The 22,802-nt window shown below is 47.3% G+C and overlaps 1 protein-coding gene across 1 annotated transcript in view; it reads right to left on the reverse strand.

Moving 5' to 3' along the window:
- Positions 1–430: 430 nt before the first annotated feature.
- Positions 431–22,802, reverse strand: part of PTPN11 (protein tyrosine phosphatase non-receptor type 11) — a 29,285-nt gene continuing 6,913 nt past the window's right edge. The window contains exons 3-16 of the mRNA XM_035118485.2: positions 22,443–22,637; positions 19,538–19,730; positions 18,211–18,327; positions 17,176–17,289; positions 14,919–15,015; positions 13,477–13,556; positions 11,280–11,438; positions 8,318–8,449; positions 5,446–5,600; positions 5,260–5,327; positions 4,345–4,496; positions 3,961–4,073; positions 1,928–2,031; positions 431–1,183 (exon numbers count right to left, since the gene is read on the reverse strand). Of these exons, the coding sequence (XP_034974376.1) occupies positions 1,959–2,031; positions 3,961–4,073; positions 4,345–4,496; positions 5,260–5,327; positions 5,446–5,600; positions 8,318–8,449; positions 11,280–11,438; positions 13,477–13,556; positions 14,919–15,015; positions 17,176–17,289; positions 18,211–18,327; positions 19,538–19,730; positions 22,443–22,637 (1,648 nt within the window). The 3' untranslated portion in view covers positions 431–1,183; positions 1,928–1,958. The remainder of the gene's footprint in view (positions 1,184–1,927; positions 2,032–3,960; positions 4,074–4,344; positions 4,497–5,259; positions 5,328–5,445; positions 5,601–8,317; positions 8,450–11,279; positions 11,439–13,476; positions 13,557–14,918; positions 15,016–17,175; positions 17,290–18,210; positions 18,328–19,537; positions 19,731–22,442; positions 22,638–22,802) is intronic.

The raw sequence follows: 22,802 nt of genomic DNA on the forward strand, positions 1-22,802 counted from the left end.
CGGAATACGCTGCTAAGACATTTTGGAACCCAGATCTTCCTCCGCCCTCGCAAGGCAACGTGAAGCAAGAGCTCCCCTTTCACACAGCCGGCACAACATTCAGGGAAACGCAACTGCCGAAGATCCGACCGCTTGCCCCTCTTAAGGAGAGAGGGCGGAGAACACAAGAAAAACCCCCCACTGAGTCATTCCAGAGGTCAGTTTAGTCCAGTGTTCTGCTTTTAACACAGCAGCCGGATGAATGATCCTGGGGTGCTCGCAGGCAGGGCAGTAAAGGAGGTGGCTTATTAGACAGGCCTCAGATAGAGAGGCTGGGCTGCTTACTCTGGCATGCCACCAACATCGTGACCACAGTATCAGAGTTTAGCTACCACTCCCCGTCTCTCTCTCTCTCTCTCTCTCTCTCTCTCTCTCTCTCTCTCTCTCTCTCTCTCCATCTCTTCCCCCCCACCCCCCGAACCAAAACACTCAAAATTCAGCAGCAATCATCTTAACAGTTGCCCAGCAGGCTCTAAGAAACAAACTAGTTTTCTCTGGTGCAAACGATGCATCATTGGCAGTTCTAGAGAAGCAATTTCATTTCCAAGAAAGACAGATGCCATGAGGACTAGAGTCTTGAACAAATTAACTGATCAATGTGCCCTGTTCCAGAACGGCCACTGGCTCCTCACCAGAAGCAGGGCCAAGAGTAAGGGGGCAGAAGGAGAGGAACAAATGTCTAATTAGCACACACACACACACACACACACACACACACACCCAACAACAAAAAAGTATTAGTTTATCACCTGACGTGCTACTTGATTTCTTTTTTAAGTATAAGAAATGGATTTTCCTTTTAAAAAAAAATCTAATTGGAAACAGCTTTAAAACCTCAGCATCTCGGAGAGAGAGAGAGAGAGAAATGTTCAAGTACAACAGAGTATTGGTCTGCGCTGGAGGCGAAAGAACCGCAAGTTGAATGGAAACAAAACAAAATCAGGGACTGTAGAAATCAGCAATGTTGAGAAAAGGCATTAGGAGTTTCTCTTAAAGATAGTCTTTAAGTTCCGCTTATTACTGAAGGGTTAAAAACACCATAAATAAGAGGCTCTATGCAGCTGTCAAAGTCCACTCCTCTTCATGGGAAGCTTCTCAAGTCGCTTTGCTTCGCTTTCTTATAAAAGAAAATGGTATTTCAGTTCTGTAAAGGGAGAAAAGGAGAAAGAGCCTTTAAAGATATGCTCGGGCTCGTCTGAGTTCTGCAATTCAGAGGTGAGGCACACACAGTAAGAGAGGAACTAGAAGTGGGTCCCAGGTGGCTGACTGGAGCTCATGTTTGGGAGCCAGGAGGGCGAAACGTAGTTAAGAGTATTGGACTGAGGCTAGACAGACCCAGGTTCAAATCCGCACAGCCACAAAGCATGCTGGGTCATCTTGTCCTAACTTACCCCACAAAGTTGTTGTGAAGATAGGTGATACTGCCCTGAGAATAGGGAAGATAGAATCGCACACATGCTGGACTGCCTCATGCCTATCTCCGTAATACACAGAGAGGAGAGGGCGCTGCAAAAGGGGATTGGGGCCTGCAACTCCCACACAGCCCTGACCAAAGCTCATGGATGTTGGAAGTTGCATTTCCAGCATCATCTGGGAGGCCACTCCTGTCCTAGAGCTGCCTGAGCTTTGCAGCTTTACGGCTGCCACCCTAACCTAGGGAGAACCTGCTTCATCTTGAGCCAGATCAATTGGCCCACCTCACTAAGGACTAGCAACATGTCTTGAGGGTGCCAGCTGGAAGTCGTTCCCAGCCCTGCTACCAAGATTCTTTCACCGAGAAGTGAACCTGGAAATGCAAGGATGTCGTTCGCTTGCAGCCTGCACACAACTGATCCCCATTAATGTGCAACCCTCTGCTAAGCGCCGCCACAACCCGAGTCAGACTTGCCTTCCTCACAAGGAACGCTGCTCATTTCATCTCATCTGAAGCTTTTCTGCTGCTGCATCAGACCAACATTTTCATAGACTCTCATGGCATTGTCTTCCCTCATCCTGGAGGGAGAAGCAAAGGGGTTTTTAAAATCCACTGGAAACAGAGAATAAACACAAAAACAAGGTTTCCGCCGGTGCTGTTTCCATTGGCTTGTCCGCTGGATGGCTGGGGCACTCAGAACAGACTTCGCCAATCGGATCCTCTCTAAATTTTTGGACCACATCCCCCATGAGCCATGCTGGCTGGCGCTAATGGGAAGCATGGTGCAAAACATCTGGAAGGCTCCAGGTACAGAAGAAATGTGCTTTAAGTTTCCTAAAGCAAGAAAATCAGGATTTAAGCTCAGTAAAAAACTTTAGACTTTGCATTTATTTATTTTTTTTAAAAAAGACTGAAGCACAGGTGTGGGTGGGTGTCCCCCCCCTTACATTATAGCTCCAAAAGATTTCCTCTTCATACAGTGTAAGAGAACCCTTGCCAAATCTTTCCACGTGGATGAAGCCACAGTGCCTCGGCATTTGAGTAACAAGGAAAGGCAGCCTCTTAATGGTGCACAAGGACAGGAACAACCCAGGGGAGCCCACCTCCTGCATTTTTGCTTCCAGTGCAATCCTGGGCCTTCCTCCGCATGGATAAACCCAGAGCAGTGGAAGATGAAGTCATCCCAGTTGTGAAAACTGCAAGTATACGGCCTTTGAGGTGTTAACACCTGAGGAAGACCTTGGAAACAGAATCTTACCTGGAAGCCTGATTTATTATTTATTATTTATACCCCGCCCATCTGGCTGGGTTTCCCCAGCCACTCTGGACGGCTTCCCACAGAAAAATAAAACACAGTGATCTATTAAACATTAAAAGCTTCCCTAAACAGGGCTGCCTTCAGATGTCTTCTAAAAGTCTGGTAGCTGTTTTTCTCTTTGACATCTGATGGGAGGGCGCCACTACCGAGAAGGCCCTCTGTCTAGTTCCCTGCAACTTGGCTTCTCGCAATGAGGGAACCGCCAGAAGGCCCTCGGTGCTGGACCTCAGTGTCCGGGCAGAACGATGGAGGTGGAGACGCTCCTTCAGGTATACTGGACCGAGGCCATTTAGGGCTTTAAAGGTCAGCACCAACACTTTGAATTGTGCTCGGAAACGTACTGGGAGCCAATGTAGATCTTTCAAGACCGGTGTTATGTGGTCTCAGCGGCCGCTCCCAGTCACCAGTCTAGCTGCCGCATTCTGGATTAGTTGTAGTTTCCGAGTCACCTTCAAAGGTAGCCCCACGTAGAGCGCATTGCAGTAGTCCAAGCGGGAGATAACTAGAGCATGCACCACTCTGGCTAGACAGTCTGCAGGCAGGTAGGGTCTCAGCCTGCGTACCAGATGGAGCTGATAGACAGCTACCCTGGACACAGAACTGACCTGCGCCTCCATGGACAGCTGTGAGTCCAAAATGACTCCCAGGCTGCGCACCTGGTCCTTCAGGGGCACAGTTACCCCATTCAGGACCAGGGAGTCCTCCACACCTGCCCACCTCCTGTCTCCCACAAACAGTACTTCTGTCATGTCAGGATTCAACCTCAATCTTAAATAATAAATAAAGCCCTATATTGTTCCTTGTAAATGCTGAAATTTACACTTTGCAATTGCAATGGTATTTTGCCATCCTTTGTTGGAAGTTTCTTCTCCTCATTAATATACAGTCGTACCTCGAAAGTCGAACGGAATCCGTTCCGGGAAGTCCATTTGACTTCCAAAGTGTTTGGAAACCAAGGTGTAGCTTCCAATTGTAGGAAGCTACGTCGGACGTTCGGGTTCCCAAGACCGGAACAGTCACTTCTGGGTTTGCAGGGTTCGGGAGCCAAAACGTTCGAGTCGCAAGGCATTCGATTTCCAAGGTACGACTGTATCGCTGTGACAGTCGTTGTCGCTTGCCGTTGTATCTGGGGGCTGTGATGTCAAACTTTGCATGTGATCTTGGAGAGGGTAGGAGACCATCTACTTACTCAGGGCAGGTCGGAGTTGGAGTACAGGGTGGGAGAGGACTCTGGTCTCCACTGGCCTGGTCTGCTAAAGAATATTTAATGTTTGTATACTCGTGGCCTTTTCTCTTACTCTTCTGAAAGGGAGAGAGACAGAAAGCACATGGAGGCAAGGGAGATCACTTATTTATCCCATTAGTTTTATTATTAATTAAATTTACCAGTTCCTTTTTTTTAACCAAGGTAACTAAAATACACTTACAATATGTAAACCAACAAACACAGATGCTAAAACCAGAATAGGAAGGGAAATCTGAATGACAATCCTATTTCTAAAAGGCAAGACTTCCCGGCCGCTGGACCCATAGCCAAACCAGCCCCGCTCCAAAGCCCGACTTGAGGCGTTACCTGCTCCTCCTCGATCCGACGCTGTAGCGTTTCAATGTAGTGCTGCACCGCCATGTAAATGAACCGGTACTGGGCTTCCGTCTGCACCATCCCTGACCGCTGGGACCGCACCATTTGGATGGTTTTCGGGACGTCAATGTCACAGTCAACGCCTGGAGGGCAGGGAGTAAAAAGGCTCAGCGGGACAGGGATGCCCAGGCAGTAAACCCGAGAGAAAACCCTTCCAGCCCCACTCATTCCGGCTGAGGTCACACCTAAGCTCCCAAGCCAGCAGCAGCAGCAGCCGGCAGCAAAATACTTCCACTTCTCCACTGACATTCAAAGTTCCTGAAGAGCAGCAATCTAGGCTGGGCAGCACGGGAGTGAGGAAGCAAGGATGGCGTTGCCGGGTCAGACCAAGGACCCACCAAGGCCGGCATCCTCTTCTCCACGGTGACCAACCAGAAGATGCCTCTAGGAAGTGCCTCTAGGACTTTGGGCTCAAGAAGAGACTGCTCCTGGGCCTGGAGGCTCCATTTCGTTCTAATTTCATCAGTTTGTAGGCTCCGTTTGAAGCTGTTACAGTAAATGGCCCTGCAGAGAATCTGGACTTTGGAAGATTCAGGGCAGATAAAAGGAAGTCCTTCCTTATGCAGGGCATAGTTAATCTCTGGAACTCCCTCCCACAGGACGCAGTGATGGCCACCAACCTGAATGGCTTTAAAAGAGGACAGGACAAATTCAAGGAGGAGAACAGGGCTATTGGTGGCTACCAGCCAGGGTGGCTGAGCTCTGCCTTTGTGGCCCATTGGCCCTTGCCGCCAGAAAGCCCACGCTCCCATCTGCCCCAGCATCATACAGCCGTGTTGGCTGGGACTGATGGAAATTGTATCCCACCAGGCAGGAGAAGGCTGACACGACAGCTGTGGGACTCACCTTTCTCTCTGATTATGTCAATGAGAATATCTATCACAATGAATGTTCCGGTCCGACCGATTCCAGCACTAGGAAGGAGGGGGAAAGAGGGGGAAAAACACAGACACGCAACTTATATTTCTGCTTCTTTTGGCTTTGAAAAAGGTTGTGCTTCAAATCAAAGGCATAGCCCAGGCATCACGGTACCTGCAATGGACCACGACTGGGCCAGCATCCGAGATGTTTTCTTGCTTGTGATGAACCTCTTCTAAGAAATCTAGAACTCCTCCAGGATCACTGGGGACTCCATGGTCAGGCCAGGTTCTGAAGTGATACTGCCAGACTGTTCGTTCGGTGTTGCCCTGGAGAGATGGTACCCAAATATCTTTCCCTGCCTTTTAAGGAGCACTTTGGGGGTGGGGGAGGGTGTGCCACTGGAGATGAGAAGGAGTCATCTCAACAGCAGCACCCCAGTTACAGAAGCCCCTCCCTCATGAGATCAGACTGTCCCCCAACATTATATGCATTCCTGGCCAACCAAGACCTCTTTTTCAGAGGAGAGATAAAAGAAAGTCCTTCCTCACAAATTGCATGAACTCACTCCCACAAGAAGCAGCAATGGCCAAAACCTGGGTGGCTTTAAAAGAAAATTGGACCAATTCATGGAGGAGAGGACTCTCAATGGCCCCGATGGCTATGCTCGGCCTCCATGTTTGCTTCTGAACACAAGCTGCTGGAAGCCACAGCAGCGGAGAGGGCTCTTGTGCTCGGGTCCTGCTTGCCAGTTTCCTACAAGCATCTAGCCAGCCCCTTTGAGAACAGGATGCCGGACTCCATTTTGATGCACAAGATGAAACAGGAAGTACCGGCCCATGCTGGCAAGTCACCCCACCCTCCACTGGGTCACCCCCCTTCTGCCAACCCCGCCTAGGGTTGCCAGACTCAATAGAGGACAGTACTTCTGTGCCTTTAATTGCCCTGCTCTCTTTTGAGTCTGGAAACCTTAAAGAGAAACCAGCAGACCCTTTGTTTAATTTCCAAGCAAGGGGTCTGCTGGTTTCTCTTTAAGGTTTCCAGGCTCAAAAGAGAGCAGGGCAATTAAAGGCACAGAGGACCTGTCCTCTATTGAGTCTGGCAACCCATACCCCGCCTCTGAGCTGCCCATCTCCACCGCTGTGGCACCGGCACAAATTTCAGGGGAGGAATCTCATCAAAATCTCGCGAGATCTCTCACGCTCTGTGAGCTCTCACTGGAAATCAGCACTGGCTTCTCTGCTAGTCATGGAGTCAGCAGGGCAGATGGGGACACCTGTGGGGCCCCCGCCTTGGGAGATTCATCTGCCTATGGCAGTTGCTTCACCACACTTCATGGGGGGGGGAGCTATCCCTGGTTGGACTGGAGGGCCACTGGTTCTTCATACGTTCTTATGGCAGTATCTCAGACCTACCTAACACACACAAATTCACATTTTCCCTTTCTTTTGCTTTCTTCTTTTTCCCTTTTATATAAAAAGAGAAAGTTTGGGGCATGAAAGACCTTGCTCCCTTCCTCAATAAAGCCTCAAATTATTGTTATTCCTATAGCCACATTCGGGCAGTTGCAGCCTTTTCCAATCTGGTGCGCTGCCAATATTTCTAGACTCCATCATCCCTAGCCATTGGCCATGTTGACTGGAGCTGATGTGAGTTGGAGAGTTGAACAATATGTGGAGCGCACCTGAATGAGGAAGACCATATTATTACGTAGTTGTTAATCCTATGGCCTTCATGAACCTGTGGGGCCTTCAGAGGAGCAGAAGCAGAGAGAGAGAGAGAGAGAGAGAGAGAGAGAGAGAGAGAGAGAGAGAGAGAGAGAGAGAGAGAGAGAATCCCCTGCTCGGAGCATCTCAGAATCCAGTTTTCAACAGTAAAAAGGTAAAGGGACCCCTGACCATTAGGTCCAGTCGTGACCGACTCTGGGGTTGCGCGCTCATCTCGCATTATTGGCCGAGGGAGCCGGCGTATAGCTTCCAGGTCATGTGGCCAGCATGACAAAGCCGCTTCTGGCAAACCAGAGCAGCACATGGAAACGCCGTTTACCTTCCCGCTGTAGCGGTTCCTATTTATCTACTTGCATTTTGACGTGCTTTCGAACTGCTAGGTGGGCAGGAGCTGGGACCGAGCAACGGGAGCTCACCCCGTCACAGGGATTCGAACCGCCGACCTTCTGATCAGCAAGCCCTAGGCTCAGTGGTTTAACCACAGCGCCACCTGGGTCCCCCACAGCGCCACCTGGGTACTGTCCCACAGCGCCACCTGGGTACTGTTTTCAACAGTAGGGGGAGACAAATGAGCAGGCAGAAAGGGAGGGACAATATGGGCATCAATAGGATAGCCTGAGCATTGCAGTCCATGCACTGGTAACCTAAAGGCTGGATTACTGCAATGTGGTCTATGTGGGGCTGCCCTTGCAGTCTGGTTTGGAAGCTCTAGCTAGTGCAGGATGCAGCGGCCAGACTGCTGATGTGACGCCCTTGCTAAAGCATCTGTGCTGGCTGCCCATCTACTGCCAAGTCAGGTTCAAGGTCCTTGTATTAATTTACAAAACCCTGAACAACTTAGCTCCAGGGTACCTCAAGGAATGCCTCATATCCCAGTTCAATCACTGAGATCATCTTCAGAAGCACTGTTGATCATTCCTCGAGTTGGCGAGGCTTCTTTGACAACAACGAGAAAACAGTGCCTTTTGTGCCATTGGCTCAGTTCTGTGGAACTCCCTGCCAATGGAAATTCAGCAGGCACCTCCTGGGCCAACTTTTAAACAACTGCTAAAAACGTTTCTATTCTGCCAGTCCTTTGGAGGCAGTTAAGGATTTCCAACCATTAGCTGACTTCTGATTTTATCATTTTTATATGGTTTGGGTTTTTCTACAATTGGTACAAACTGCTCTGAATTATTTTTTTTAATGATTAGCCGTATGTAAATAAACAAACATATACGGGACAGAAGCAGGCTCTTCTTTAGGTCTGGCTGCTACCACATCTGAAGAATACGAGCCAGAGACTGGCCAGAACTAAAGAAATAACTTCACAGACTTACCTGCCCAACCTTTGAAAGCTTGAGTTCCCGTAACGTGTAATCATGAGCCGCACTCTCTTTGACATTTCGGACGCGCATCACACCGTATTCCTTTAGGGCATGTTCATCTGGCCAGTATTTTACGCACTTGCTCTGGAAAACAAGACAGGGTGGTGGGCTGCTGGGTTTGTCAACGTCAGCCAACCAGAGTTCTCCGTATGTTTTGGGCTACAACTCCCATCAGCCCAAGCCAGAGAGGCCATATGATGTGGAGGCTGATGGAAGTACAGCCGAATTACCTTTGTGGGGGGGAAGTGGCAAATAAGTTTAATAAATAATAATGATAGCCCAGTGCATCTTGAGGACAGCAGCTGTAGAAATGCTAGTCTCAACCAATCCATCTACTAATCAATAAACTAATCAACTAATCTATCGATTAGCAGCTGCAGACTTCAAGAAATATTTCAGCACCTGTCATTTGCGTCTTGTCGGTGAACTTGCCAAATATCTCTACGTGTTTCTGGAACAAGCTTTCATGAGACCCCCAGCTGCAACTCTGGAGGTCACTCAGATCCACGATGACACCTCTTCCTTCACATTCTGTCAACAAGCCAGCTCTCCTTTGTTTCTTACCCTGCTTTCCAGGCCAACCTGCATCTGGTTCCCCCCTCACTTCCCCATAGCTTATCTTTTGTCCCAAAACAAACACCCAAAAAACAGTCAGCTAATGGGTACAAACTAGAACCTTACAATCATAGAATTGTAGAACTGGAAGGGATCCTGAGTATCATCTGGTACAACTCCCTACAATGCAGGCGTCTCAACTAGATAATAGATGATGGATGGCCATCCAAACTCTGCTTAAAAACCAAGGAAGGAGAGTCCACCACCTCTTGTGGGAGTTTGTTCCACTGTTGAACAGCTCCTACTGTCAGAGCTCCAGTACTCCAGGTGTGGTCTGACCAAGGAAGAATGGAGCAGAACAATTACTTCCCTTGATCTGGACACTACTTCTGCTGATACAGCCTAGAACACCATTAGCTCTTTCTTTCTTTCTTTCTTTCTTTCTTTCTTTCTTTCTTTCTTTCTTTCTTTCTTTCTTTCTTTCTCTGCTGCTGCATCACACTGTTGACTCACGTTCAGCTCGTTCAGCTTAAATCCTTTTCACATGTACTACTGGCAAGCCGAGTGCCCCGTGTCTTATATTTGGGCACCTGATTACTCCTGACTAAATGTAAACTTCACATCTGTCCCTATTGAAATTCTTTGGGGGGGGCAGTTCTCCAACCTGCGAAGGTCCTCTTGAATTCCAGTTCCGTCTTCTAAGGCATTGGCTACCCTTCACAGTTTGGTGTCACCTGCAAATTCAGTTCCTTCCCCTGAGTCATTTAGGAAGACATTGAACAACCCTGCGACACCCCACTTGTCTCTTTTTTCCAGGATGATGAGGAACCAGTGGTGTGCACTCTTTGGGTTCGGTCGATCAACCAGCTACAAATGCGCCTAACAGTTACCTCGTCCAACCCCCTCTGCAATGCAGGAACCACAGTTAACCATTCTACAACAGTCCCCCCCCAGGGTCAATCAAGCAGTGGTGTTCAAGTGGACCATGGCCACTGTCATGTTGAACCTAGAAGCAGGAGGCACAACAGAGGGAAAGTGCCATGGGGTAAGGAGGGGGGGGGGACAACAAGGAGAGAAGAGGAAGCTATGTTGCTAAAACCTTGTGGGCTCTACCTAGCAGTAAGCCCAAGACAAGGTGAGAGAAGAACTAGAAACTCGGGTCTCCCTTTCTAAAACTGAGCTCCTTGGCATTTCACAATGTACATGAGTGTTGAATTTATCCCCTTAGATTGTAACTTCAGGCCTCCTGAAATACATGGTTTTTAAAAATTTAAATTGGATTTTTAAAATAAAATGCTTTTGGAGGAAAACTTTTTCTAAAGATAGTTTTCTATTTAAGTTACATTATAGTCCAAAGGCTATTCAGCAGGAAATAAGGATTTGTTTTAAGTTTTTCATGTGTGCTGAAACTCAGTCTAAGGTGTTTTTTTAATTGTTTAACCTATCAGTTAACAAACACAGATACATATGCTATAATGTTATTGTTTTAGTTAAATAAATTGTTTAAATTGTTATTAAGGAAATGATTACTTTCCTCCTTCCAATAAAGTACAGCAGAAAAGTTATCCAAATATAAACAGTTAACTTATTAAACCTCACAATAATTTCATAATTATGTCTATGTATTTCTCATAGCATAACCAAATCAGTAATTTTTGATAGAACTGTAAAAACTACTCTGATAAATTATTATTCCAAAAATGAAGCCTTCATCTGGTTGTAAATATTAAGATTATACCAGCAAGAATGAGTCTTTCTGTAAAAAAAATGATTTAAATCAAGTCTTACTGACTAGTGATTTAAATCGTGATTTACCATACTTTTCCGTGTATAAGACGCCCCCATGTATATAAGACATTTATTTTTGGGGACTCGCATTTAAGAAAATGGGGGGAGATGGTACAAAGTTGTTGAGCTTTTTTTTGTGGAGGTTTGCCCAGAGCTGTTGAGCTTTTTTAGGGGTGGGGATTACCCAAGGTTGTTGACCTTTTTAAAGGATGAATTCCGATAAGCGCTCACCCGTACGTGTCACAAAAAACGCAGCTGACAATTGCCCACCCAACTGAAGCAGCGTCAGCCAATTAACACCGCCCATTGACGCAGCAACAAATTACACAAACAATAGCTGCTGACAGCCACGGAAGCAACCAATCAAACATTCACCCAATGCACTACCCATGTATAGGACAACCCCCACTTTTTAGCATGCTTTTTACAGAAAAACCCCCCAAGTCTTATACAGTACACGGAAAAGTACGGTAAATCGATTTGTTTTAAATCAAATCCACCCTGAGATAAACTGATATGCTCTGATGCTGATCAGCATTGCAAGATCCCCTGTGCGGGGTGGGCTCCTTACCTTTCCCCTCTCGACTTCTTTTGTCGTCATAACGATCACACGCGAGTTCTCCTGGAACACCATCCTCCAGAAGTCGTTGACGGTGTTCTGCAAGCAGCCTTGTGTGGCAATGTAGCTCTTCTTGGGCTTTGCATTGTTGCACTTGGTTTCAAACTCCGGCTGCAAAATAATAATAATAATAATAATAATAATAATAAAGTTATAAGCCACTTGTCACCTAAAGGGTCTCCAAGCAACTTAAAGTATAAAATATATATACAGGCATGAATACATTATTATTTCATAGAAAAAGGAGGGGATCATATAACATGGGCATGCCCAACAGGTCGATCGTGAACTTCTGGTCGATCTTTTTTCTCCAAGGATTTCAAGGGAAGCTCCAGAGAGCTCCAAGGAGTTCAAGGGGACGCACACAACTTGTTCCCTCCATGCAAAAAGAGCTTTTAAGCCCTCTGCCTCACTTATCGGGCTCTGGGAACCTCTGGCAGCCTTTGCGAGATCTAGCTCTGGTTCCAGAAGGTAGGATTGCTTGCGTGTGGCTGGTTCTAGGGGGTTGTTTTGAGTATACAATGGTACCTTGGTTTTTGGACGACTCCATTGCCGAACGTTTCAGTTTCCGAATGCCGAAAACTCGGAAGTAAATGTTTCTGTTTTCGAACGCGCCTCGGAAGTAAACGGCTTCCACTGCATGTATCTGTTGTTTTCCACAATTTTCTCTATTGAATTGGCAGACCGCCCTTTGTGCCTCGGTTTTCGAATGTTTCAGAAGTCAAACGGTCTTCCGGAACGGATTACGTTCGAAAACCAAGGTAGCACTGTATGCAGTTTCAGCTTGACACACTACCCCGATCCCCCATCCCCTAAGAACACAACACCCACAAGACACAACCTTTCAGCTGAGGCTCACAAAGCAGGTTACCATTAAAGAATGCATGGGAACAATAAGCATCAACTTAACAGTTTATCTAGAAAAACAGCAGGGACAATCAGCAAAGGCAGGCAACTTTCTGGAAACTAGATCTCTCCTCCTTTCCAGGCAGCATGGTTCAGCCCGGGCTGAGGGGGGTGGTAATTAAGGTAAGGAGAGGCCAACCATCCCTTGGGCCGCCTCTCCTTCAACTGGGCCCTGCCAGCAGGCTGCCACAGCAGGGGAAAAGGGAAGGTGGCCTCCCACATTCCTTCCTTTTGTGTTGTATGTTCAGATTAAAAGTCTGTGGGTAGAGACTATCTTCTTTAATTGATTGCATGTAAACCTTTTTGGCTAAAGGGCAGGGTAAAAATGCTCCAAATAAATGAATGCAACAACTCAGCAGAAATACCGGGAGCTAAATGGTGGGTGACCCTGAGATGGTAACTGGGACTTCCTCCCTCCATTTTACTTGCTGTCTGGCTGAGGCCTGGCTGGTGAATCTCCAGAGCAACCTTTCTCCACCTTAAGTCCCCAGATGTTGTTGAACTACAATTCCCATCATCCCTAGCCAGTGTTGCAAGGGGTCAGGGATGATGGGGGTTGTAGTTCAAGAACACCTGGAGACCCAAAGTGGAGAAAGGCCGCCCGAGCTCCTACATTGCTCCGCCCCAGATTCTGACGTTGGGCTAAAATTGCATACTCCTTATTATTTTTATTCTAAGCAGACAATCATTTAGCCATGTGAGCCACCATCCATGCAGAAATAGATAAGTAGGAAACTTGTACACTAGCACACCAGAGATGACAAGGGTCACATTCTTCTCCTTGATGTGTGTAATCTCTGCACCAGGATGATTGCTGAATTATTTTTTAAAAATACATTAAGATTCTACCACCTGATCCCCCACCTGTAGCAGTCCAGTCTAAAGAGAAGACTCCCTGGAAAAGACCCTGATGTTGGGAAAGATTGAGGGCACAGAGGACGAGATGGTTGGACAGTGTTCTCGAAGCTACAGTATGAACATGAGTTTGACCAAACTGCGGGAGGCAGTGGAAGACAGGAGTGCCTGGTGTGCTCTGGTCTATGGGGTCAAGAAGAGTCGGACCCGACTAAACAACAACAAATTTTAACTCATGCCAGGATTGGCCCTCCCCTACCCACACCAGATGGGTAATAATAGGGTCCACTAACTATCTGGTAGGGGATGCTCCTCCAGACTCACCCCCTCCCCTCAACAGTAAAGATCTCCCAGAGGCAGGAGGGGGGATCCCCACAAACACCCTTACCATGATAATATTGGCATTTATGTAATCAGAAACAGGCTCATTCGGATCACCGTCATGAAGGACAACTCTGGTATGGTCAACTGGAAGGAGGGAAGGGGAAAACAAAGACACACCTTATTAAACAGTTACAACCAGCAATTGCTAAGTCAGATATTATTTGTCCAGCTGGTCGCCTGGGTCGAACCACAATTGTGCCCGGGCAACCAGGGAAAGAAGCATTACAGAAGTTTATTCTCTGTGTTAGAAAGAACATGAGCTGTATATTTCTCTCCAGGCAAAATAAGCTAATTACACGCCAGATTTCATGCTAAATTGAAAACCAGCCTTAGCTATCACGGCTGGCTGAGGTTAGGTGGAATGGGAAAGCAGACAGGAGGAGAAACTGCCTCATTTCTTTTCAATTTCTCCTTCCTCCTCCTACCCGCCTTCCCATCCCTACTCTAAGCCAGCCTGCGATGGCCAAATGTGATAGCCACACACATCCCTCCCAAAGTTACACTAGCCAGAACCTTGTTAGTATGAGTCAACAGTCTTGTAAAGCTTTCTGGGAAATGATTTATAATGAATTGAAGAAAATGTTTTAAATAACTTTTATTAAAAAAACCAGCAGCTTTTCTAGTTACAGGTAGGTAGCTGTGTTGGTCTGATGTAGTCAAAAAAAAAATTATTCCAGTAGCAGAGTTACCTAAAGACCCCCCCCCAAAAAAAACACCACTCCTGTTTATGTATGCTACTGCCGCAGCCAGGATCATTTATGCTCAGAGATGGAAAGAAGATTCTGTACCAAACAAGGAGGAGTGAAAGACTAAATTAATGGACTATGCAGAAATGGCAAAACTTTAGGGAGCAATAAGAAACCAGGAGAACCAAAAAGCTTTATCAAAGACTGGGGAAAATTTGTGGATTATCTGAAATGTTTTTGTACACATATGTTCATTAGCAGGATTAACTTAAAACCAAGTTGAAATTAATGTTAAAGGAAAACCAAGGAGTAATTAATAATTGGAATAATGAAGGAAATGCAGTGTTACAAATTTTAAAAATATAAGAAACCGCAAAAGGGGTAGGGGAAGTCAAAATATACATGTTTATTGGGAAAATATTGAATTTGTATCTTTGTAAAACTTCTTTAAAAACTGAAAAATAAAATTTATTTTTAAAAAATATTTATGAGTCAACATTCTAACAGTTTGGCCTCATCAGCAGCCTGGCCACAGCATTCTGGACCAGCTGAAGTTTCCAGATACTATCCAAAGGAAATGTTTGAACATTGCTCAGTTCAAACTTCCATTAACTCCAGCCAGCACAGCCAATGGCCAGGGATGGTGGGAGTTGAGAGCCCCAGCCACATCAGGAGGGAACCAGGCTGAAGAGGGCCTGGAAGAGGGCCAGGAAAATCTTGGCTTTGAAGAAGAGGCAAGGACAGAGCATTCAGTACTCACAGGGCAAAATATTCTTGTATCTGTTCTTGTTCTTGTTCTCCTGCCGCTGCCCCTCTTTACGGCTGTAGAGGAGTTTGCATTCTTGCTGCTGGAGAGTCTGAACAAAGAGCAAGCAGGGGGTCCAATGAATGTTGCAAAGTGTTTACTGCCTTCTCCACCAGCCCCAGCCCCAAATTTGACCAGGACACGCCCACTCCGCCCATCATGGGCCAAAGACACAAAGGCAAGTGCCAAAGAAAGATGCCACTATGAATATCCCAGTGGGGATGTGGGTGGGCCCTGTTTAAAAGAGTCTTGTAAGCAGCAGCTGGATAACTATGGCTGTGAACCGACGCTGAGTGTTTTATAGAATTCCACAGAGGGCGGCGACAACCCAAGTCTACCGAGAAAGGATTTATGGCGATATTAACGTTTTGCAAAGCAGCCCGTATTCCAAACCAGCCGAACACAGGGCACCAAGGATGAAAGTTTCACACCATGTATAGTTAAACTGCATAACTCACTCCCCCAGGAGGCACTGATGGGCACCAAGTGGGATCACTTTAAATGAGGACTGGACAAATGGCCAGCGAAGGCGGCTATCAATGGCTACTAGTCATGATGGTTGCATTCTGCCTCCATGGTTGGAGGCAGTAACGCTTGTGAATACCAGCTGCTGGAAGCCAAGGGAGGAGAAGTGCTCCTGTGCTTGGTCCCACTTGCCAGTTTCCCATTAGGGCAGCTGTTAGCCACAGTGAGAACAGGATGCTGGACTAGGTGGGCCTTTGGCCTGATCCAGTACCGTAGGTTCTGTTTACAGTGTAATAATAATAATAATAATAATAATAATAATAATAATAATAATATTCATACCCCACCCATCTGGCCGGGCTTCCCCAGCCACTCTGGGTGGCTCCCAACAGAACACTGAAAACAGAATAAAACTTCAAACATTAAAAACGTCCCTAAACAGGGCTACCTTCAGATACCTTCTAAAAGTCATATAGTTGTTTATTTCTTTGACATCTGATGGGAGGGCATTCCACAGGGTGGGTGCCACCACCGAGAAGGCCCTCTGCCTGGTTCCCTGTAATCTCACTTCTCACAGTGAGGGAACTGCCAGAAGACCCTCAGAGCTGGACCTCAGTGTCCAGGCTGAACGATGAGGGTGGAGATGCTCCTTCAGGTATACCGGGCCGAGGCTGTTTAGGGCTTTAAAGGTCAGCACCCACACTTTGAACTGTGCTCGGAAACATACTGGGAGCCAATGTAGGTCTTTCAAGACCGGTGTTATGTGGTCTCAGCAGCCATCTAACTTTCTTGCTTCAGAAGAAAGCTCATAAGCCCTCACAGGCAGCTAGCCAAGTGCTTTGTCGATGGCCTTGAAACTGCTGTGGTCCTGGGGAAGATTCTGGCTGGGGTTGGAGGAGATCACCTGAGAGCCGACCAGGCAGCAGGCTGCGGGTGCAGGATCCTCCACTGCTGTGGCAGGGAAGTCTGGATCCAATGGCCCTTTGGGGTAGTTAGCAATGTGGATAGCTACTGGGGGTGAGGGAGTCCTGCTCCCAACCAAGGACATCTCAGGTTCCAGCTCTAGGCAGGGCTGAACCCTAACAAGAGGTTAAAACACACATAAGGGCTCCTAGGTAGCATTGTAGCTGTCCTGGTTTGCCTCATTAGCCAGGTTTAAAAACAAGGTCCCTTTTCGGTCACAGAAAACCAAAATGCCTAGTGGGTCTCTCAAGCTGTGCAATAGCCACGGAGTCTTTAGGAAGAACCACCCAGAGAAATCCACCGGTGCCATGGCTCCCTCTAGTGGTGTTGCAGCGATGCTATGGAAAGCTCGTACCTTTCCACCAACAAACCAGCAACCTCACCCAGAGGCAAATAATGCCTGGGAAGGCGAAGTTCGTTCCTCGGAAGTGCCTAAACTCTTAAGAGCAACTCACAACCATTGTTCCGAGTTGTACTGAAAGACTTAACGTGCACAAGAAGCTGGCTGCATGCAGCCCAAGCGATGAGCTGGCAAGCTCAAATCAATATGCGAAATCACAGATGCGCACAAAACAGCTCCACGCTCACCGCACTTTTGGTTAAGAAGAGTCGGTGGCCCTTCGAGTCCAGCATCCTCTTCTCACGGTGGCCAACCAGATGCCCCAATAGAAAAACCTCAAGCAGGATTCAAGCACAACAGCCCTCTCCCCTCCTGTGGTTTCCAGCAGCTGGCATTCGGAAGCACACACTGACTCCGACTGCGGAGGCAGAGCACCCCGCTTACCTCAAATTCTTCCCAGAAGCCTTGTTTGACTTTGTCGGTGGTCTCGGCCAGCTTGCTCAGTTCTCGGACACGGCTCTCGATCTCTGCTGCGTTGATGCGGGTGGTGTTGAGGGGCTGGTGGAGGAAGAAAGAGGCAGGTGAGTGCAGACGTTTTTGTGTATATGCAGTATCCCTGGGACAGAGCCCCCGTGTAACATCCGTTCATACTGTAGGGAAAATGTTCACGTGCTCCAAATGATGCACCTATTTCCAAAAGTTTGGATTCAGGACCCATTCATCCAGGTTGGGGGCAGTAAGCAGAGTTTTTTTTGGGGGGGGGCATGGTAGCACCTGGCCCTTGCACTGACTTCCGAAGCGGCAACATTTATGGCCCTTTCTCCAAAGTCAAGATCAGGGAAACAATGCGGAAACATACATTTAGAAGAGCATGTTCTATTAATGTAAAACAGGGTTCAGCAACCTTTTTTCAGCCGTGGGCCAGTCCACTGTCCCTCAGACCATGTGGTGGACCGGACTATATTTTGAAAAAAATATATGAAGGAATTTCTATGCCCCACAAATAACCCATTTTAAATAAAAGCACACATTCTACTCATGTAAAAACACCAGGCAGGCCCCACAAATAACCAGAGATGCATTTTAAATAAAAGGGCACATTCTACTCATGTAAAAACACGCTGATTCCCGGACCACCTGTGGGTCAGATTGAGAAGGCGATTGGGCCGCATCCGGCCCCTGGGCCTTAGGTTGCCTTCCCCTGATGTAAAAGAAAAACTAAGTTTCAATTGATACGGTTCTCTGAAAGGAGCCAGCCTTCATACGCCAGGGATTGAGTCTGCCTGGGACGTTCTGCTTGCAAAGCAATGCCCTGCCAAGGATCAGAAGCCTGGAGAGGGCAGGGATCCACACGGAAGGGCTCACTCTGCAAACAAACTCTGCAAACACAGGCACACACACGCGCACACCAGGGCCATTGCAGAGGACTGGAGCCCACCCCTCTCCAAAATGCTCATTACCGGGAGCTTTTCTTCTCACCTGCTTCAGTTGAAGGACAGTCCCCAGGGTTTCCACCATGGGATTCTTCTTGTAATGCTCCACAAGGTCTGTCAAGGAATCAAATCTCTCCCCTCCACCAACGTCGTACTTCATATCCTTGGAAGGAAAGGAGAAGAGACAGGCGCTAGTTAGCTATGCACGAGGGTGCCCGATATTTGCATAATTTATTCTAGGCCAGTCGCTTTTAGAAATTATTTTCCATCTATCAAGAAAATCAATTCAGGCTGCATAAATCTGCAGTCTCAGCACACACAAAAAAGCACATTTTTATTATTTCAAGATGCCGTCTTAGGAGGAGGATTTCCTCTTTCTCTTTCCTTTTATCTTCATTATCCTTTCTTTCTTTCTCTTTTGTTTTTCCTGGTCTCCTCTGCTCTGGGTCTTTATTGGGGTTATACACACACAAAGGTGATGGATGGTTGGTGAAGGACTTTGGGTGAAAGATCTCCCAGGGAGGGAGGCTCAGAGAAGAAAGAAAAACTCCCAGGTGAGAGCTGCAAGGGTCCACCCCTTTCTGTGTGAGACCAGAACGAAGAGCTACCTTCGAGAGAGGACTCTGCATTTTCTCTTCTTTAGCTGTTTTTTAGATTAGCTTGTTTTTGATTGTCTTGTATTACGAAAAAACTTTAATAAAAAATGGGGGGGGGAATACAGTCATACCTCATGCTACGTCCGCTGCAGGTTACATCTTTTCAGGTTACGGACGCTCCGAACCCGGAAGTCCCGGAATCGGTTACTGCCGGGTTCGGCACACGCACATGCGCAGAAGCGCTAAATCACGCTTTGCGCTTGGAGAGAAGCGCCAAATTGCGTCTCACACACACACGCGCAGACGCAGTGATTCAGGATGCAGCCTTTTCATGTTGCAAACGGGCCTCCAGAACGGATCCCGTTTGCAACCAGAGGTACCACTGTACAGTAAAAAATCCTCCACTACAGTCAAACCTTGGTTGTCAAATGTAATCCATTCTGGAAGACCGTTCAACTTCCAAAACAATCAACAACTGAGGCGCGGCTTTCCGATGGGCTGCAGGAGCTTCTTGCACTCAAGCGGAAGCCGTGTCGGACGTTCGGGTTCTGAAAAACCTTCCAAAACCCGAACACTTACTTCTGGGTTTTCGGCGTTCAGGAGCCGAAAACGTTCCAAAACAGAGGCGTTCGGGAACCAAGCTTGGACTGCAATTAGATGCAGAGAACCAGAATGCAAACGTTCCACCTACATTAAAGCACACTCAGAAATTGCTCCAGCAATTTCCTCCTCCAGGCTTACAGCTTCTTTGCCTCACCCACATCCTCATTCCTTTACCTGGCACCGGATCATGACATGCGTCACTTTGGACTTCCCATCGTTGCTCTCTCCTTTATCGTCCCCCGTCCGAACGGAAAGGACAAAGTCTCCAGGGTGGCTCTGGCTCTCGCGGACAAGAAAACTCCCGTGTTTCCCTTTTTCCGTCAACAGCTTCTCTGCTTCTTTTCCAGAAAGATGCCCATGAAACCACCTTTGGAAAGGCAGCAAAAGGAGGTGAGTCGCATCTGGCCAACACATTGGTTGCCTGCACTCAGCCAGTGTTAGAAACTGGAATAGAAAAGCTAGGAGCCAAATGGCTTCTAGCACCTAGGCTGTGGGCACCAAATCAGAATGTCTAGTCGCCACCGGGGGGGATGGGGGAGAGAGATGCAATTCACATAAGTGACATATTTTTAGCAGAAATTGTTAATGCAAATTAACAAATCAATTGTTAATTTGGTGTTTACAATAAAAAATATTGTTACCATAGTTCAGTTTTCAAAACACTCTATTCTTTATTGTTAAACTCCTTAATATATTGTCTATTCTTAACATACTTTGAGGCTTCAAATCACATACATTTCAGTAATCCTTGAGTGTCAGCCAGACACTAAAAAATGGCACCCAGACTTTTGGAGGTGCTCGCAAATGAAGAATCTTTAGGTGCAAAATGCACCTGGTGCCCTGCTAATTTCAAACCCTGCGCTCAGCAACTGTTCCACAAACGGGTGTGATGTAGGGGTCAAAGCAGAAGTGCCCAAATTTATGATACCTGATGCACAAGTCTTTTAAATATACATTTCTTTTAAAAAGTGGTCACTGAAACTGGAAGGTAACACCTCTGCCCAGAGACCTGCAGCGGTTGCTGATTTGTTACCAGGCCAAGTTCAATGTGTTGCTATTAACATACAAAACCAATAACAACTTGGGACCCATTTACGTGCCAAATGGGCTCACTCCACATAGGCCCACTCCACTACTTCAATCTGCAGAACTGGCCCTGTTACAGGTGCCACATAATACTCACTCTGCGTTTGTAAGAAAGCAATCTTTTAGTGCAGGGGTCCCCAAACTAAGGTCCGGGAGCCGGATGCGGCCCAATCACCTTCTAAATCCAGCCCGCGGACAGTTCGGGAATCAGCATGTTTTTACATTAGTAGAATGTGTCCTTTTATTTAAAATTCATCTCTGGGTTATTTGTGGGGCCTGCCTGGTGATTTTACATGAGTAGAATGTGTCCTTTTATTTAAAATGCATCTCTGGGTTATTTGTGGGGCATAGGAATTCGTTCATATTTTTTTTCCAAAATATAGTCCGGCCCCCCACAATGTCTGAGGGACAGTGGACTGGCCCCCTGCTAAAAAAGTTTGCTGACCCCTGTTTTAGTGTGTTGGCACCTACACTTTGGAACTCCCTGCCTGTTGACATAATGCAGCCACCTTTGCTATACTCCTTTCAGCGCCTGCCAAAAACGTTTTTTAGGCAAGCCTATTCACAAACATATAATGTGGACTCTTGTTTTAATCAGTTTTCTGTTTATCACTGATTTTATTTATTCAAGGTTTTAAATAAGTTTATTTCAATTGTTTTTACTGATCATTTTATTCTCTTTTTCTTCTTGCAAATCACAAACAAGCGGTACATAAATTTTCAAGGTAAAGGTAAAGGGACCCCTGACCATTAGGTCCAGTCGTGACCGACTCTGGGGTTGCGCGCTCATCTCACATTATTGGCCAAGGGAGCCGGCGTATAGCTTCCAGGTCATGTGGCCAGCATGACAAAGCCACTTTTGGCGAACCAGAGCAGCACACGGAAACGCCGTTTACCTTCCCGCTGTAGCAGTTCCTATTTATCTACTTGCATTTTGCTTTCGAACTGCTAGGTTGGCAGGAGCTGGGACCAAGCAACGGGAGCTCACCCCGTCACAGGGATTCGAACCGCCGACCTTCTGATCAGCAAGCCCTAGGCTCAGTGGTTTAATATAATAATTTAATAATAATTTATTATTTATACCACAGCGCCACCTGGGTCCCACATAAATTTTAGGAAATGGCTAAATTACAGTAAGCCCACAGGGGGGTTACGTTCTGGGGACTGCGCCTAAAGCCAAAATCATGTATTGTCAAAACACACAGGGTTTGATGGCAGATGGAATTGCCAAAGTCTTTTTTTCCCAGGCACTCGTCCTCTCTTTTAAAAAATTTATTTGTTTGCCAAGCGCATAAAGCTGAATGCACATGTGTGTAAGTTGCGGGCTTACTGTATAGCCAAAAGTATTTTAAAGGGCATAAAAGCAAGGTGAAAAGGTGCATAAGCAGGGGGAGCTACTGCCTGAGTTCTGCTGCACTGCAGAGTCACCACTGCAGGTGGTCAAAGGGTGGTCCTGCAGCTTCAAACTCAGGAGGGATCAGATGACCCAAGAGGGCAACAGGGTCTCTCCTAGCCCTGTAAAGCTGCTGACCAGCTTGGTTCACCAGTAGGCCTGACTCGGGGGGAAGCCAGGCCTCTTTGCACCTAGACCATTAATGCGAACACTGGCCGCACCCAGAACTTGCAGGGGCTACCTTGACGCCAGGGGCATACAAAGTGGGGGGCGGAGGGGGCGGGCCGCCCCAGATGCCACTCTGGGGGGACAGACAAGATGGCGCCTGCCTCCCCCCAGCTGTAGAGCGGCCGAGGGCGTGCGGCATCCATACAGGCTGCCGCTCTCTCGCGCCATCCATACGGACTGCCTCTCACACAGCGACTGTACGGGATGCTATGCGTGCACACTCCATACAAGATGCCGCACATGTGCAGTCCGTACGGGATGCCCCGCCCCGGGTGCCGGAGAGGGTTCCTCTGCCACTGCTTGACACCATCACAATCGTCGTGCCCTACCACCAGGAAATCATCCTCCTCGCATTACTCCTGGCTTTCTCACCTTTCAGACGTGGGGTCAGCACAGTTGAGCGGATACTTGAGCTCAATCACGTCACCGTTCTTCTCCTTGAGCTGCCCATGGTGTTCCATGTAATACTGCACCAGCTCTGCCAAGGTGGCAAACTTTTCCCCTCCATAAAGGTCATAGTAGTCACCTGTATTCTGGATCTTGATGTGGGTGACTGCTCCATTCCGCCTGGTTGAGACAACCAAGAAAGCCGACTTACAAGAACGCATATATCACATGGAGCTGCCTTGTATCCAGTCCGACCCATCTCTCCCCTTGGATGTGGGCGAGGAGGTGGCCGCTTGGGGCACCAAGCTGAGCTCAGTGCCTGTGTTTTCTGCTTTCGTTTTTAAA

Source organism: Zootoca vivipara, chromosome 6 (genome assembly GCF_963506605.1).
Source record: "Zootoca vivipara chromosome 6, rZooViv1.1, whole genome shotgun sequence".
NCBI classification, from domain to species: domain Eukaryota; kingdom Metazoa; phylum Chordata; class Lepidosauria; order Squamata; family Lacertidae; genus Zootoca; species Zootoca vivipara.